This window comes from Anopheles coluzzii, chromosome 3, assembly GCF_943734685.1.
Source record: "Anopheles coluzzii chromosome 3, AcolN3, whole genome shotgun sequence".
Lineage (NCBI taxonomy): Eukaryota > Metazoa > Arthropoda > Insecta > Diptera > Culicidae > Anopheles > Anopheles coluzzii.
This window is the reverse complement of record NC_064671.1, coordinates 36745313-36763671: the sequence shown is the minus strand read 5'-3', so window position 1 is coordinate 36763671 and position 18359 is coordinate 36745313. Positions and strand designations below refer to the sequence as shown.

Genomic DNA, 18359 nt, shown 5'->3' with positions numbered 1-18359 from the left:
GCATCCCGCAAAACGGCGGGAAAGAAGATCCCATCCCGTCGGAACGGAAGTGATCGCCGGTCTTAGCGATAGACCACTCTCACTTAAGTGGCCGGCAGCACGGCAGCACGTTGGAATGCGCGAAGAACTTCAAGAACAATGGCTCTATTTTTAGTTCCGTTGCGTCAACATCCCGGCCCGGCGCGTGCATTCTCGTCGGCGGCGGACAGGCAGAGGGGATATATTGTGTTTCGGATGTGGCCGTAAGGTTCTAAAACACGTCGCGATGCTGCGGAAACATCCACCGAATGTTGCCCTTTTTAATTTCCCTTTTTCGATGAATTTTCCACCCATCACATCACAGAGAGAGAGAATACCAAATTTAGAAACACAAAACCGGCGTGATTCACCAACCCAAAGCTGCCAAGGTGCGGTGCGTGAGTGTGTTGCATCGGGTTACACAGCACCTCCGTGTCACCGAGTCACCGGTGCGAAGGCGACATCGACTACATTACCACCTCCCAACGGGTTCCAAGAAATGTAAGCGCGAGAGAGACAGCGATAAAGAGGAAGTAAAAGAAGTAGTAACGTATCCAAACCATTCAATCCCGCCTTCGCAGCTTCCTTCCCCTTCGCAGCCCCCAGGCAGCGACCGATTCCGTCCTACGCCATCGCAATGTAAGGCACTCTTTTAGGCCGTCACCCACGCGACAGGCAGTTCGATACAAAATACAGACAAACACACGCCAACTTGTCGGGCCGGACAAGATTTGTCGCCGTATTTTTGGGCCATTTTCGGACGGAAAAGGAAACTTCTGTGTGATTGCTAAAATCGGACAAACACGATCTGTGGAACCGCTTGTGGGACACGGAATGGGAATGAATCTTTGCGAACGAAAGCACGGCACACCAGGGACATCCTATCGATATTTCCGTTTTCGGACTGATGGTGGATGGGAGATCGCCGGGGATGCCGTGTTTGGTGCTCCGGAGATTGTGAACTGTGATGCGTCTATGAGATCATGTGTTGGACCAAATCGCTCAATTGGAGTGTCTGATGAGGAGTGTTGGCTGAAATCAAAACGAAATCTCGCAACAAGCATTTGATTTCCGCAAAGATTGATTATTTTGATTCAATGAAATAGTTCCTAATAGTTTAGATGGAATGTTTAAAGAAAAGAACAGTCCTTTAATCACTAAGTGGTTTAGGGATCATGATCAGAGTTTGAAAACTGATCGACTTCTTCGTTCTTACAAAATATCGACTTGAAAGTGGATACTTAAATGTAGTTCAAATGTGTAAAGTCACCCAAATTGTTAACTTTTTTAGGTAAAAAGCAATTAGGTAAAACTAAAATCTATATAGCACTTTTTTAGGTAAAACTGAAATCTATAAATCAATGATGCTTGAACCAAATTTGTAAAACTGAAGGAACTTATTATCCTAATTTATTAATAAGCAGCAGAAAATTTAAAATTTTTTTATAACTTAAAGGGTTGCTCACGATTTATTAGTTTATTCACATTAATTTTTGGTGGGTTCCCATTTGTTTGGTGTGTTCCCACGATTATTTGGCCGTTTCCCATATCACCATTGATATCCGTATTGATATCCAATCGGAAAATACCAATAAATTATGGGAACGAACCAAAAATCTATGGGATACGATCAAAAACCCTATATAGTATGGATTATCCATAGATTCTGAAATGAAGACAGCAAAGGAGCATTATTCTCAACTGTCCAAAGTTAACTACTAAACATGTTGTTTCGAATTTTAGGATTGAAAATGAGATATTGGATACGATAAGGACAAACAAAATATATGTTCCCCGTTGACAAGTAAATTGCATAAACATAAATTATTTAAAAGTTAACGCAATTCAAAGACAGCTATTGAGCATAATTTTTGAGCAAATGATTAAGGAATGCAGTATTCTTATCATTGGTGTACAACATGACATATACAACATGATAATATACCTTACTAAATGTACGTTAAGATGACGGGTAATTTGTATCAAGTTTTCTCAAATTTACAATATTTGACCACCAGGTTAAATGCTTGATCCACATCATTGTATCACTATTTAAACCGTTTTGGATTTATTCGACCTAGATAAGTAGTTGGTAGGGGCGGTCCCGTGGTACAGTGGTACATCATCTCGAACGACTCAATAACATGCCCGTCATGGGTTCAACCCCAGAATGGACAGTCCCCCCGTAGCAAGGATTGACTATCCGGCTGCGTGGTAATGAATTAAGTCTCGAAAACCTGTATAGGCCGGCATGTCCGCGTAGGACGTTACGCCAAATAGAAGAAGAAGAAGAAGTGGTTGGAGAGATAATAAAAAGCAGGTGGGCACAATACTATTTACTTTTGAGTCCTTTCCACATTACTTTTAGGATGCGTAGAATGATAAATTGGGGTTTTCTACCAAGACACTCGTAACCCATCAGGCTTTTTACGATCCCTAATTAGTACGTAACATGATGTTGAAAACACTGTTGAACAAACACAAAGCCTAGCACATTATTTTTAATTTATCTAGAACCGCAGAACGAACAACTTCAAAGTGTATAGATCATGCTATACAAATGGTTCTTGAAGCACGTGCTGCCCTACAATCCTATACGATTACCTTATCTATCCACTCATCGGCACTGATTGGCCTGCGAAGTGCCTGATTGTAGTGTTTAGCCACAACGGTAGCAACAGCGACTACTACCCACTACCAATACTACCACTGCTTCTGTCGGTTAGTTAACGAGCGTCTATAATTCATAGGTTGGCTAGAAGCGATCACCAGCAGATCGTTCAAGTGTGCACACTTTCCTATCTCAGGTATGATGATGAAGCGCTTAAGTGGCTGTTAATTCGTTTAACACCAAAACGAAACATTCATTTACTTCTCAACCAGTGCAAAACATGCGCCAAAAGTGTATTATCGAACTCGGTACTAGGTGTAACCGTGCATAGTTTTTTTTTTTGTGATAAAAAACAGAGCTATTTTATTGGGCTGTATTTATAGTGAGCGCGATATTGCAGCCGTAAACGTTTTATCAGTGATGATAAAAAGAAACACGTAACACACGATGCTAGAAGACAGATTGGAACCTGGGTGTGATCCCGCCCGGTTGAAGGAATGTTAAAATAAAACAATCCAATGCTGTCGGTGTGTCGTGTATGTTTAGAGAGTGAAAATTACGACGCTTGATGTCTGCCGATGCGTCTAATTCCCTATCTTTGTTTGTGTGTACGTGTGCGTAAGATTGAGTGTTTGTGTCCATCATTGGTGTGGCCACATTCGTAGCACACATGTGTTGCTTGTGAAGCCGCGCATTCGTACGATAAACCTTGACACTTTACCAGCGCACTTAGAAAACTCAAAGCACACGCATACACACACACTTGAAATCACCAATTCTTTGATAAACAGAGAACTACCAAATTGACCTCCAAGGTTGCCCTCACCTCTCCCTCTTTTTATTCGACACAAACAACTGTGTTCGTCTCAGTGGACGAAGCACTACCGACAGCACTTGTGGCTGGTACACTGGCCCACACTGGCTCAAAGGTGTTGTCCACTTATCATTTATCGCTAGTCCATAGTTGGGTGGAACGCGGAATTTTTCGGAACTCGATGTGCCTTCATGAATGTCAGTGAATAAAGCGACACATTTACCGAACCATCGCAGTGTATGCACTACGATCGACCTATGCAAAACGACGACAACAAAAAAGAAAAGCGCTGCATTTTAAAGCAACGAGTTGCACGCGACTTCATCATTACCCCTTGGTTCGTTTGTCGCTAGTGGTTAAGTGTTAGTGGCTGGGAAGTGAATGCGCTTCCCTGGGAGAGGTACGGTAGAGCCACGAGCACATTGTATCTAGTACGGCATGTACACAAGCGGCTTATCAGTGCAATTGCATCAATTGCCGGCACGGAATGTGCAACACAACCTTGACGATGAGCGCGCCAATGGGATGTGTTTTTCTCACTGTACTAGATTACTTCGTGTGTGTGTTTAAATTAAGGCACGAATTTCGGATTACCCTAGTGCTGCTAGTGGGGTGTACCTATTAGTGATCAATCCATTACAATCATGTGCAATAAAATGCAGTTGCAGCAAATGTACTAAAGCATTTTTTATCACAATTTGTTGAGTTGATACTGCAAATATGCTACTAAAACAACTCAACAAATATCTTTTATATTTTCTTGATTAAAACAAGCTAGGAACTCATAATCTTTTGGTTACTTTCTAGGCAAAATTAATAGATAAAGTTCTGATTTAAGGGTAGCGTGAATATATTATTCATTTTATTATAATAATAATAATAATATTATAATTATAATTATAATATTTCATAAATACTCTAAAGGATTTTGCGTAAGGGGATATATGCGTACATGTTCCCTTGGATAATTATAATTCCATATGAAGCTGAATAATGCCTATGATTTTTGTAGCCATTTCCTAACGGATGTCAAATTCAACTTCATTAAAGTACCCATAACTTGGATAAACCACACTGCTATAATTAAACCAAACAAAAAGAAGACAAGCAATCTTCCAACAGTTGTAATATCGAGGCAAATTGAATTACCTATATTGCTTTCTGCATACGGTTCTTCAGTCTAAACTTTAATTTAGATTTCAAGTTGCACTTGAAACTTTTGAATTCAGTATATTCGAACATATTTAAATGATGATTATAGCTTGCATAATTATTGGTACACCTCAGCAAACCCTAAGATTTTTTTCCTAACGTGTTATTTAACTTTAACAGATTTAATCAGATGAAGTATACCCAGAAAGTGAAATACAGTCAGTCCAAAAAGTATTCGTCTAGTTGAATATTTTGCAGAAATAGGCAAATTATAGCCGCAATAGGCATGGAGTGGTAAAAGTAATCATGGGGTTTGATAAAGGGACCATCAATATACACGTTTTGCTACAGAATAAGCATTTAAATAGTGCAATATCAACCAAAATACATGAAAAACTAAAAAAAGTCCTTTGATGGGCGCGCAAAAAGAGATATGATCGCTTTTAGATATGATCACATGTAAAGGAGCAAATGCAAAACAAGTCTCATTGAAAATGCCAACAACAAGGATTGAATGCAGTAAAATGAATATATGACACATTGAAATTATTATATTAATTGATTCACGATTCGTTTGATGCGAAATAATCAATCATTAAATTTAATAAACATCAAAGTGATTTTTCGGAAGCTTTTTGCAATCTTTTAACCAAAGAAAAAGATTTATACATAAATAAATGAGAACAATAGCAATTTGAGATACAAGAATATTATCATGGATCTTTCAATTCTTATTCGAGTATTCAATAAAATTAAGAAATTAGTCCTAATTACAAATTAGTATGAAATGTCGAGTTTACAAATAATGTAACAATAAAAGATAAAACGATGGACTGACACAAACAGATAAAAAATGATATTTGAAACACTAAACACATTGATTTTTGTTATGCAATACTCTACACATCCATCCTTCTTGGCCCCACAAAACCACTTCCTTCCGCTTTGGAAACAATCAATACTTCCTCTGCAACTCTACAGCGACTCGAAAGCCAAAGTGTTGGTGATGAGCCAAAACGAAACCTCAAAACCCGCCCGTCGTAAACCTTTCACGAGCACACATTCACATGATCACCCACCCGGCGGTACGTCGTCCGTAGGATGGCCCTGAGCAGTAGGATTGCAAACACAGTCCAACACACGCCCCGTGTGTCGTCGTCGTCATCATCGTCGTCTTTGGGGCCACCGTAGCCACCACAACACAGCCAGTAATGAGGTGGCAGTGTGTATGGTGGAGTTGCTTGAACGCCCGTAGGGTAGGTTGGCCAGGGCCGGGTTGCTGTAGTTCGTTGCGGGATGCTCGAATGCTGCAAGAGATCCCCGAGTGTGGCAAAACCGATCGCTTCTCGGAACGATCGTGATGGTGGTGGTGGGTCTCCTTCAAAGGCAGGCTGTTTTCATCGTCGTCGTCTTCGTCGGTCGGAGATTTTATAGTCCCGGCTTCTCCGCTCGCAAAAACTTGCGCGTTCTCAGCATTTTGGTGACTTTTATTGCAGCGAAACCTGTTTTTACATGCCTTTTTTTGGACACATTGCCGCGAACGTGGCACGGTCGGTTTGGTTGAGTGAAGTGCGGCCGCAAATGAAAACTCCACACCGGTGCCCACTTTATTCAAAACTCAAAGAAAGTTGCGGACTTCAGACTTCAGGGAATGTGTTTTTGTACAATTTAAAAATTGTTTTTCTCCCCACTCATTTCGTAATAATCCAAACGAAACGAAAGGGAAACACAATGAAGACATTCAAACGGCGATGCCGTACGCAAGCGCAATTTGTTTTGTATTTCAATCGCGGCTTTGTACACACAACCAATTCGCTCCTTATACGCCACGCACAGCTACGATCGTTCGGTCTAATGTGCTGTCAATAATAAGTAGTACAACAGCTCGAACTTCCGTAGCTAGTACACGACAGTTTGATTAGAACCGGTGCAGTACTGCTTCGGCCGGGGTATGAAGTCATCAGCCGCTCCATACCCAATAGCACGATCACGCTACTGCTGCTGATCAAGTAGGACGTGTTTTATTGGATGTTGGTGTTACAGTTCCCGCCGGTGATTGGACTGCTTTCAGTTGGCGCTGGCGACAAACTTTGCATTAGCGAGACACTGATTTATTTCTGCTACGAAGGCACACACGGCCATTCGCGTGCAGCGCCAGTAAGACGACGTGGGAGGGACGCCTCCATGCGTAGTGGAGCGCGATAGTTAACCGACAACCAAAAACGAACGGCTTTCCCAAACGCCATCTGTTGCCTGTTGCTGTAGTACTTGCTGGTACTCCCCCTTTCGGATGTGTGGGTCGTATTGGCTTCGACCAGGCTTCTCAGCAATTCGTTCCCCATTAGAGTACTTCGTGTGATCAAGTGATCTTGATCGTCAATCAATTTATTCGTACGAACGAATGGATGCAAAACAAATATTACAAAACTGTCAACTCTCTACCGATGCTCTGATCTACAGAAAAGAACTTACGACGTCGAGCGGACAAATCGCCTCCATTAGGCCTCTGGTGATGATGATGTTGGCCTGAGCTCGGCTTACATCTCTCCCATCTCGATGATTTTAAGCACCGCATCAATGTTGTTAGTCTTGAGTGCCTCCTTGAACCTGCCGATCATGGACGAAGCAAATGTTCCGGCTGCGCGTGTTTTGTTTGGAGGGCGTTGGTAAAAAAAAACAAAAACAGTAAGTAAATTAATAACATTACACCCTCGATCCGGTGCAGGTTTTTGTACGGAACACAATGGCACTTGTGCTGAGGGAATGCTGCATGTTTATAGCTATGTGGAGGAGGACTTTAATTCGCACACTGTTTTATTATTATATGCGTGGTGGCGGACCGCAACATTGACTACATCCGGCGAGTGACTGCAGAATGAGCAAAGTGCCGGTGTTGGGAATTGTTTTCCGTAGTTTGTTTTTGCTGCGCCTGCGTCACCTGAAGCGAGTCTACATCCATGCTCAACTTGACCAAAGTGACATAATTATTTGAAATCGCTCAAAAATGAAGCTCTTCGCAGGTTGTGAACTGAAGATCGCATTGTTTGGAAGCTGCTAAATGTGCTGGCATTTCACCAGGCGTTGATAATTGCTTGATAACTTGTTTAATTAAGATCATCAAGCCCTACCGCAGACGAAGTCCCAAATTAATCTTCATTAGACCTGATGGATCATCGTGAATGTTTGATCTTTTGCTGCACGTGAACTCGTCGCACGGCGCACAAGCAATGCTCGGTAAAGCCATCTAAAGCTTAGCGTGTTGGTCAAACTCAACCTAAACAACTCTCCTAAATTGTCTAACGGTAGGCTTATGGTCACTAACTTCCTCTCTGTCTCTGTCTTTCTATGCCATAACCACCACAACAAACGATCGTTTGTTGGAAACGCCAACCCGCTCCCCCTCCCTCCAGAAAGCCGAGTTGAATTATTCATGTCCGTAAAGTAATTTAGCCAAAACGCGACTCCGACCCACCAGAAGGTGAGGTAAACAAGCGCTGTCTTTTCAGCGTCAAATCATTGGAGGGGTGGACAACATCGCATTTAGCCCCTTTTGTGGTGTGATCGTTGGATGTGCAAGCAATCGCTTTGCAGGGTTTCTACATTTGAAGTGATCTTCATCTTCAAGCTAAACCAAACATGAACTGATACATCAAGTTACGATTGAATGATTCAAAATAACAGACGAACCCTGTAACCACCGTGGTCACTTACCTCGCAGTCGCGACGCATTGTACAGGATACCGTGGATGCGCTTCAGTGCCAGCTGTATTTCGCTCGTGTTGACCAGCCGGATTTTATAGCTCTTCACGAGATCCTCGTTTGTGGCCATCATTTCATTGTGATACTTTATGACGTCTTCGCTGCAGTTTTGCACCAACGTGTGGGATTGGTCGCGCCCCGGGACTCGTCCCGAGTGGACGGGTGAGGCAAGAAAGAAAACAGAAAGCACGAGAGAAAATGAGTTTGTGAAGCGAGGCTCACCGAGCGACTCGACATTAGTGTGATTCTTTTTACAGCACCATGACATCATCGCTTTCATGTTGGCATGACGATGGTTTTGACGCTATACGAGCCAGACATGGTAGCGATGATCTTCGTTGCACCATAGACGATGATGGTAAATCGTATTTAGCAAAAAAAAAGATGACAATTGCTAACGCCAATTGACACAGACGATGCTAATAGTATTGTACCAGTAGAAAGCCAAGCCTTACCCGTTGTAGTACCGAGCATCTTCGGCCCGTATCAGATGACTTTTGATCTGATTGATGTGCTCCACGATCTCCGAGCTGATCTGCTTCTCGGTCTCTTGAAGGCCTTGCAGTTTTTGAAACAGTTCCTTCACTTCTTCGCTTACCACCGGAAAGCAGGCCTGGGACTGTTGTGGTTGGGTTGGCGAGGAAATAAATTCTGCTTTAGCACCGAAAGGACGCCCAGACAGGCGATGGCACAACCATAAAGAGGGAAACTCTTCCGATGGCCGCCCAGTTGTCCAGTGCACGTCCAGCCGTGATCGTGCAACAATGGGACGCATTATTTCTACTTACGTTCATGTTGTCTATATTGAGAAACTGCACCAACGACTGCACGAGGACACCGGCCAGACCGATGTCCTCCGTGTAGAAGCGCGTCTTGCCATCGTAGCTGAAGTGTAGGCATACGCATTTGGCCGTCCGCAGGCTGATCAGGTTCAGCTTCAGCTCGGTCGCGTCAGCGTCTGATGTCATGTACTCGATGTCGGACGGTAGCAGGAAGTTCTGTAACGTTAACGCGATACAGAGAGAGAGCAAAAACGCATTCGGTGATCCCGACCCTCAAGATCGTTCTGACTGCCCTCTACTCTAGATTAGCGCCGACCGGCATCTCTCCCTTACCTGATTGACCCAGATACATATGCGCTTCAGACGCTCCGAGATGCGAAACTCGACGTAACATCCCCCCGGGCCATCCTTCGTCGGGAGTGTGTTGATGTAGGCTGCAGTATGATCGTGTGTGTGTGTGTGTGTGTGTGTGTGTGTGTGTGTGTGTGTGTGTGTGTGTGTGTGTGTGTGTGTGTGTGTGTGAGCGTGCGTGAAAGAGAGAAGTAGGGGGGGGGGGGAACAGATACAGTCACGATCATTCCTTTTGCGGTGCATCTCACCCACCCTTATACGTGTAGTCTAGTGTACGTGGTCGGGTGGGCGAACTTGTATGGGTGGGTTGTTTTTTACCATGTATGTAACCCACTATCCCCACCGTAGCCTATACCACCACGGACAAAAACGGATCATGACGTGTGAGGGTTACAGAAACAGTACAACGACGACTAACCGCAACATGAGGATGCGGTTATCGAGGAGGTTGACGCAAGGAATGGAAGGCATGACAAAAACTTGTTTCCCGTGCACTTATCGCTTTCGTTTGCCGGCTTGGAGAGAGATATTTACATTTTGCAGTGGATGTTTTTTTTTCTTGTTTTGGGGTTGTCTCTTCCCCCCAACGCACGAAAGATTTCGTTGAGATAATGGTAAACCATTGATGGTTGAGGTGATTTTGTCGCAAAGCCCCGGCGCGGTGTCACTCGCAGCAACGACGGAAGGTTTTGCACCCCGACTGTGTTTGCAGTGGCCGGGTTGCAAACGTTTTGCCAGATAAGACGTTTGCTAGACTCAGTTGGACTAAAGGTATGCAGGGTAAGGTTGTGTATGGAATAGCGCATTACACTTGAGAACCTTGTCGCTTCGTCACTTTGTGTTTGTTAAGAATTTAACGACCTGTTAACAGACGTAACGTTTGCTCATCCATGCTAAATATTGTCGTACTGATCCGGTACACAGAAAAACCAGTCGCAAATCAATTTTCAGCTCTTATCAGTGTCAGCAAAAAACAAATGTGATTGTTGCAAATGTAACGTCATGGGAATGTTTGTTAGTGTTGACAAATTGGATCATTTGACTGGCTTTTACAATCAAATTGTGTTTGAGTTTACATGATTGACTTCGTCCCTTCCTTTGACTTCGTCGCATAATTGGGTTGACTGTTTTACTTGCGTCTAAAGTTGAACGCGGATTCTGGCTAACAAAAGTTTAGCAGCTATTCTATTACAGCTAATATTTAAACCTATATAAATAAAACATACATCAAACTAGCTTCGTGAAAACTTCAATATAAACTTCAATGGCTTATATTATGCCAAAATAAAGGTTAAAAATGTAGACAATCAGTAGCATATTGAAAAAGAATATCAAATAAATAAAATATAAACCAAAACATACAAAACATACAAAGGATTAAGAACTAAAGAATAACGATTAAGATTGCAGAAAATATTGAAAGTTATCCGATACAATTTTTCACACTAAACTTATAAAGTCTATATAGAAATAGTAAAATAAATTAACCAAACTTGAACATTAAAATTTTTCGAACATTTTTGTAGAAAGTAAAGAGAAAAGCACTAAATACGATAAAAGGATAAAACACATAAAATACTAGAGACAAAAGGTAGCCAAAAAGGTTACAAATAATAAAATAAAGAACATATAACGAAAATAATAAACGTGATGATAAATACAAAATCAACGATAGAAAACGTACTAATAAAACGTACATACCGCACAATCAAACGCATGTATGTAATCACAACAGTTAGGAATTGTTAGATTCAAAATTAATCTGTGAAATTTAGTTTGTAAGACGAATCGATTACTTATTCATTATCAATTGATTTTATGTATAACAAATTCAACGTTCAACCATATCCTGTCAAAATTCAAAATCGAAATTCTTTTTCTATTTAGCATTATCTGAATAGAACATAAAATTCACGTTTAGTAAACAGGATAATTACCATCATTAAAATATGGTTTCATCCATGTCAGATTGTTGGATTAAATGTATGTCTATTGTAAGTTAATTTGTGTCAAAGCAATAATTCTACAATGTTTTATGTAAAATGATTGCTCATCTCACTTTGCTTCCTCTCTGGCACTAAAAGAAACAAGCGTACAAAAGTCATTTATCACACTTGAATTGCTTGCAACTGTGCAAACAGCACACAGCTGCCACTCCCGACCGTGAAGCATCTGTTAGCGTTTAACACACGATAAAACCATTCACAGGCCTACGATTGGTCATTAAGTCAATCGCAACGATGACTTACGCATGCAAGCACGTGTTGGCGGTTTAAAATAATCAGATGATCTTCACCTCATCTACGAATACCGGGTGACTAAGCGCGTAAAAAAAAACAAAACTGCACGCATAACGTAAGCGGCATACTTACACACACTTTTCGGTGACCCGGTCAGATTGTGCGGTATGGTGTACATCGCAAACTTGGGCAGCTGACGGGTCAGCTCAAACACGTGAAACTGCACGCTGCTCGGGTAGCCGACGAACGCTTTGATGTGGATGTCCTGCGCATTGTCCTTGAGCGTCTTGAGCGGTATCAGTATGCGCGAAACGTCCTTCGTCAGGTGCGCGATCAGCGTTTCCTCCTTGAACAGCTGATCGGCAAAGATCAACACGGCACGGATCGTGGTCGAGTTGTTGGTCGACACGGTGATGTCGATGTTCATATCGTTGCTATCGTAGCTGGTGGAAATGCCGATCTGTAGCCGCGTGTTGGACGGTATGATGCCGACGTTGTCCGGCACACTCTGCACCAGATTGCTTTCGCTCGTGTTGCTCAGGATTTCCTTGTTGTACTTGATGTTGTTTTCGTAGTGCTTCAGCTCGAGCAGCAGTTTCTGCTTCTGAGTCAGCAGAGCGTTCATTTCCTCATCGGCAACGTTGTGCAGCGTTAGCATGTTGACGCTTGGCGTCGTGTATCCCCTTACTGGCGGAAAAGCAAAAAGAGAGAGAGAGAGAGAAAACAGGGCATGAAGCACGTGTCTCATCGTGTGATCTCATCGATCCACACGCCCGATCCCCGTGGCCTTACTTTCTCCATCCGCCGTCACGACGACAAGATCCAGCAGCCCGATCCCCCGATAGTCGTTGCAAGCTATCCCGCACACGAAATCGTTCATCTTCATCCGGAACCAAACGTCCCCGGTGCGGGGATCACGTACATCGATCTTGCCACTCTTCCAGCCGACGATCATTTGCTTCGCCTCGCATCCCAGAATGTCGTACGTGGCCATCGCTGTGGCGCGGGCCTTCGACTTGATGCGCCACATTCGCACGTTCTCCTCGAACACACCGATCGTGCCGTTCTTGACGCTGTACATAAACTGGCCGGTGCGCAGGGCGACCAGATTCTGTATCTCGTTGCCCTCGGTAAACTCGTGCAGCAGCGCTTCCTTCTTGTAGATCCGTATGCATCCATCATCCGTGCCGGTGATGAGCTGTAATTTGGGTAATTCGAATTCGAAAGGTTTGACAGTCGTTTGAAGGGGTGATTTTTTCTTCTGTTTGATTGAAATGTCTTCAATTCTAGTAATACATCAACTTCAAAGCTTGGTGCTTGCCTGCGTGTGTGAGAATGTGTGTGTCAGTGATAATGTCTTACCTCATTTTGACCGTCCTTATCGATATCGATTAGCAGCAGTGAAACCACGCTGCCAGACGTTATCAGCCACAGCACTTCGGTGCCCTCCTGATTGTAGCCTCGGACGACCGCTGCAAACATAAATAGAATTATTTGCTTTGCTGTATTTTGGACTCTTTTGACCAGCACACCCGTAACCACTTGACCGGTAGTTTGTTTGTGATTGCGTAAAAAAGCATACCTAGGCAGCCCTGTTGCGATTAATAATGATATTCTAGTGTAAAATAAATGTTTCGATCGACTTTATATTGAATAGATTACTTAAAATACATACTTTTTTAACAACGATAATACGTAAATTACAGCATTACTGCCTGTTAGAATGATTATTAAAGAACATAAATTAACTTTAAAAATACTATTTTTAGAAACTTCTATGCCTTAATATAATTCTTAAATGAGCAGTCCTTCCTGGTCGATCTTTATGAATAATATACATAAATTCCTAAAATCATCTTTACAATTCTTCCTTTTTCACCACAAACCACAGTCAGAGACGATCACAAGGGAGACGATCTGCATCTCGCTACGTAGTATCTATTGCCATTGCCGGGTTTCTCTCAATTAAACCAGTTTTTTTAAGTGACCAAAATTGATTATTTTTCCATTTCTACAATTATTGTCACAGCGAGAGACCATGTTAGGAGAATATTAATAAAAATAAACGCACCGACGCCTTCAAGACAGGACGTAGTTCAAATCTTATTCACAAACAGCATACTGTCATGACTGACCGACTATACCCTGGTGTGGAGTTAAGCATGTTGTGAGTTATATTAGATAACCATATTATTGATATTAGAAACCATAGCTTTTATAATAATTTTAATCGTATCAATTGTTCATACATGTAAAGGAGCAATTAAATTATTTCACTAATACACAATATATGTTATTTGAATATTTCGTAGACTGTTAAAATATACATTGAAATGCAAAACATTGCCCCATATACATACCATTGCCGCCAACGATCAGCGTATTGCCCGGTTGGTTTGCGTAGCCACCGATCACGGCAGACAATACGCCCTCGTGGAAATCTCTCTGAAACATATTACAATTTTCATCCACATGGTACGCTGAAAACAGACAGACAGAAAGCAAAACGATGCAACCCACACGGTTGCAATCCAGCAGTTGAAGTTACTTTCTACAAAACGGTCGCTGCACTCGACACGGCCACCTACCTAGCACATGCGAAGGACTTCCAATCACCAGCACGTCGCGTTCGTCGTCCTTCTTCAGCCGCCCGGCCACGATCGCCCGTATCGGAAAGTTCATGTTAAGCAGTGCGATGTCATTTTTGATTTCCGAAATCGAGAGCTTCGAGTTTTGCAGCCCGTAGCGTTTGTGGGGCGTGTGGATTAGAATCTGTCCGGACGGGGTGGAAGAGGTGGATGAGAGGGTTGAGAAAGTCATGCACAATCAGCAGAGCGGAAATCGATCACACTCAAGATCGTTTCGATTCGTGATGATGGTAGTGCGAACGAAGTGCGTGCAGCAATCGAGCGCAACTCTCCGGTTTTGGTACACATACGGTGAACTAGTTTTCACGAGTCTCCTTTTGGCCGAGGGTCACACTACCATCACACACATAGCATAGGGTGCGCAAAGGCAAGCTCCTACCTTGTCCGCCGTAGTGACCATGGTCAAACAGGAATGGATCCCGTCGTACTTCCCGCAGGTCACCAGCTTTTCGAACACTTTGTAGTTGAGGGAGAACGAAAATACGGGTTTGGTGGATATGTCCATTGCGATGGGATTTGGCAAACCACAAAGAAAAAACTTCCACTGCACCAGCAGTCACGACGTTTGTGATTGTTTTTTATCGGGCAGGAAGTTTTCGCTACGATTTGTTTGTACATTGATTCGCGCCATGGAAACCGGCCGCCTTGACGGTGATGGAGTCGCTCATGCGCACTCTAGCGTGTTGACATACCTGTTGATAATGGATTCCGATGATCTGGTGCTTTTGGAAGCAACAGGTGATATTGCTGGTGATTTGAATGTGATGTGTTTTATTTAAGAGATGACATTATGATTATTTTAAGGAAATGATGCATCATTGATCGAAGCGAGTAAACTCTTCTGAGCAGGTTACACATTTACAAATGAAATTGGTGACGGTGTGAATTGGTTTTAGAGTATAACAAAGTAAACTTACAAAAATTCCCTAAAAAAAATCAATATTACTAATTCTGTTTTTTAAATTATTTTTGTACTATTATTTCTCAAAAGTCACCATCGTTTAGATTTTTTATTATAAATGTTTTATTTGATGATTGAAGATTTAGATTACTATCTCGTTTTAGAAAATTATATTTCCATACAAAATTTAATAATTTCACTCATATTTGTTGTCTCGTGGCATTTATTCTCTTCTACTTCGTTAGAAATGGAATGTTGTAGCAGATTCAAACCGATCAATCGTTGAACGCAATGAACCAACCGACACGTGAATCGCCTTGTTCATCCGGTTAAAGGTCGAAAACGAAAATGTGAATGAATTTCGAACATTAAGCTGCCAGTACACGACCACCATGTTTGTTTGAAAGCGTATCAATAATCATTAAATCTTTCAAAAATATAATTTTTTACACTTTTAAACAAAATCTTTCAAATTACATAACATTTAAAAAGAGCTGATTATGAGCGAATTTTGATTATATTATTAGCTATAACATTTCAACAATTTAAGATGTTTTTATTGCTTACATTTAGTTTATATATTCTAGTCTGTTAACTTAAAGATGTTTATTTAAAAAAATAAGGAGAAAAGTCCTATGGCTGGAATTAGACGAACTGAGATCCCAGGTCTGGTGACGATTGAATGTGCCAAGATAAGATATGTTTTATCAATTGGCAAATCAAATTATTTATTTCACATAGTTTATGCAAAATAAAATACAAAACTCGTCTCTCGACACAACAAGTGTACTCACTCTAACAAGTGTACCAGAAAAAGTAAAATTATCGGTTCGCGCTACCTCGAAAATCTCAGGAATACCGAAGTTGGGTATCTCTGTGAAATAGCGGGCGCGATTGGAGGCGCGGAAGATTTGACCAACTGTTCTACAACTGTTATAAACTGTCTTCAACTCAGTAAATACATTGAAAGATGAATTCAAACTTACTTGAGCAACTGTTAAAAGGTTAAAAGGTTATTTGTATGGTTTCTAAAAAAATAATTACTTCTTTTATCTTTGGCTCAACAACCGTTGTAGGTCAAGACCTCCATGTATCCATAGTAGGCTTGGCTTTCAGTGGCTTATGGATTACCATAGCATGATAGACGGGACCCCATACGTCCCCATACTCGGTACATTCGGAGCTTAAACTTATCCTAGAATTTGAAATGAACGGTATCTTTACCACAAGATGACTTTTATAGATGAACGATCGCTGAATGATTGATCAATTTGGAAGGATTTTAACAGTTGTCACCCTTATTATTTTATGTGATTTCACTTTAAAAATATTAAACAAAGGTTAAAAAACACACACAATATTACATCGGAATTTGCTGGAAACGAAAATATTAAACATAGCACTTCTGTAACAAACATTCAGTTTTCATTTGTGTTGGCAATAAAAAAATATCTCTAGCCACAGCAAGAGGGGCATCGGGCTGTGTAAATAAATTCTTCGACGCGTGTTTCTGTTGTGCATGTTTGACATTTGAGCTGTAGATCGTTTCAATTTGCGAACTTTCTTACCCCTGCTCAAGTGTAAAGTTTCGAAACGGGGATCTTTTGCATGAGAATGGCAGACGTAAGCGAAAGTAGCATTTGTGGTATTCTATTTCGCTGTTCCTTACTGATTTAACTCGTCTATGACAAATGATGATGAGTTGTGATTTAACTAGAGAAAATACCTCACTATAGAGATTCTCTTCTTTGTAGGCGATCAAAATATTGAAACAGAAAAAAATATTTTTCTTTCAAAACTATTACTAGTAAAAATATACATCTCCGATCCAAATTTGTTGTTTCCTAAATTAATAGGAAACAAACTTATGAATAACACATATTTTTCTAATATGATATCCAATGTTTATTACAGTCTTAGTTTATCGATTATATTACTTGCTTGCTTGCGAATGTGCACCCCGATACATCAGTATGATGTCATTGTAATCAGATGCGTCACACAGTTCAATTCTCCAACAACCGGGTAAATTCAAATGAAAGTCCCTTGAGGTTCGCTTAGCGGATTCTTCTCTTTTTAAGCAACAGTATTACTTCTGCGTCGAAGTCGTCTCTCTTCGATTCCATACCAAAGTAGGAAACCATGTGGAAAAAACCAGCATATAGACGTGGGACAAAATGTCATTTCGCTTGCTCGGTGTGTACTGCAGATGAGCAAACACGGGCGCAAATTGGATTGTTTCTGCGAATGGGAGGACCAAATTTTCCTCGATGTGCTTTCCCCTCCGGAAAAGCCGATATGATTTTGCAAGCCCTATCACGACCTATGAGACCATTGTTTGGCTGTTGGCTGCAGTGCACGAAGTCTAGCTCGTGAAAAGCCTTCAGCTTGTCGAGCAACTGCAACACATGTAGCACATCAATGTGCCAGAACCATTCACAAGCTTTCGTCAATTGCCCATAGATTTTGCACTCTACTTTTATGACTTTTTGCGTCTTATCATTCGTTATTTGAATGGGCATGTTTTCGTTTTTTTCCCGGCGTTGATCCTTCCAGCATTTCAGTGCCACAGCATTTCATCCAGAATCTGATAATTACTTAACTGAGTGCTAAGTTTTACCACCATCGACTTGTTGATTGCGTTGTTTTGTTGTGGTGAGGTTCAACTGAAACAGCGATTACAATTAAAGAGTATTAACACAATAATTAGCATATAAAATCAGCGAAAAGAGGCACATGTATCATCAAACAACAGTAGGAATACTTTAAGCACTCTGATAGAAAAATGAAACTTTTTTTCTTTCCGAGAACAACACATTGTTGATACACAACTATTTTTATGATTAATTATATAATTTTTAGTAATTTTATTACACAATACAAAATTTTATAATTTATTTTTCTTAACTTTATAGTGTTCACTTTTTAAAAGGGGTTTCTCCAAAAACTGTCTCACTAAACTGTTCCATTATAAAGGCAACCGAGTTGGAAGACATTCAATAATCGTTTACGAGCAATACTTGTAGTTTAACGATCACAAACAGATTTTCGCAGCTCTCTCTTTTAGTTCCGTTCTGCTCAAC

At 41.3% G+C, this 18359-nt stretch overlaps 1 protein-coding gene across 1 annotated transcript; it reads right to left on the bottom strand.

Annotated features, from left to right (window-relative positions):
* Positions 1-6945: 6945 nt before the first annotated feature.
* LOC120958888 (Bardet-Biedl syndrome 2 protein homolog) lies at positions 6946-15107 on the bottom strand. The gene is made up of 11 exons (XM_040381955.2): positions 14755-15107; positions 14316-14499; positions 14088-14207; positions 13090-13199; positions 12520-12925; positions 11860-12414; positions 9470-9570; positions 9143-9352; positions 8810-8973; positions 8307-8455; positions 6946-7233 (listed from the first exon to the last, which is right to left on the bottom strand). The coding sequence occupies exons 1-11, from the start codon at positions 14878-14880 to the stop codon at positions 7133-7135; spliced, it is 2226 nt and encodes a 741-aa protein (XP_040237889.2). The 5' UTR covers positions 14881-15107; the 3' UTR covers positions 6946-7132.
* Positions 15108-18359: the final 3252 nt, after the last annotated feature.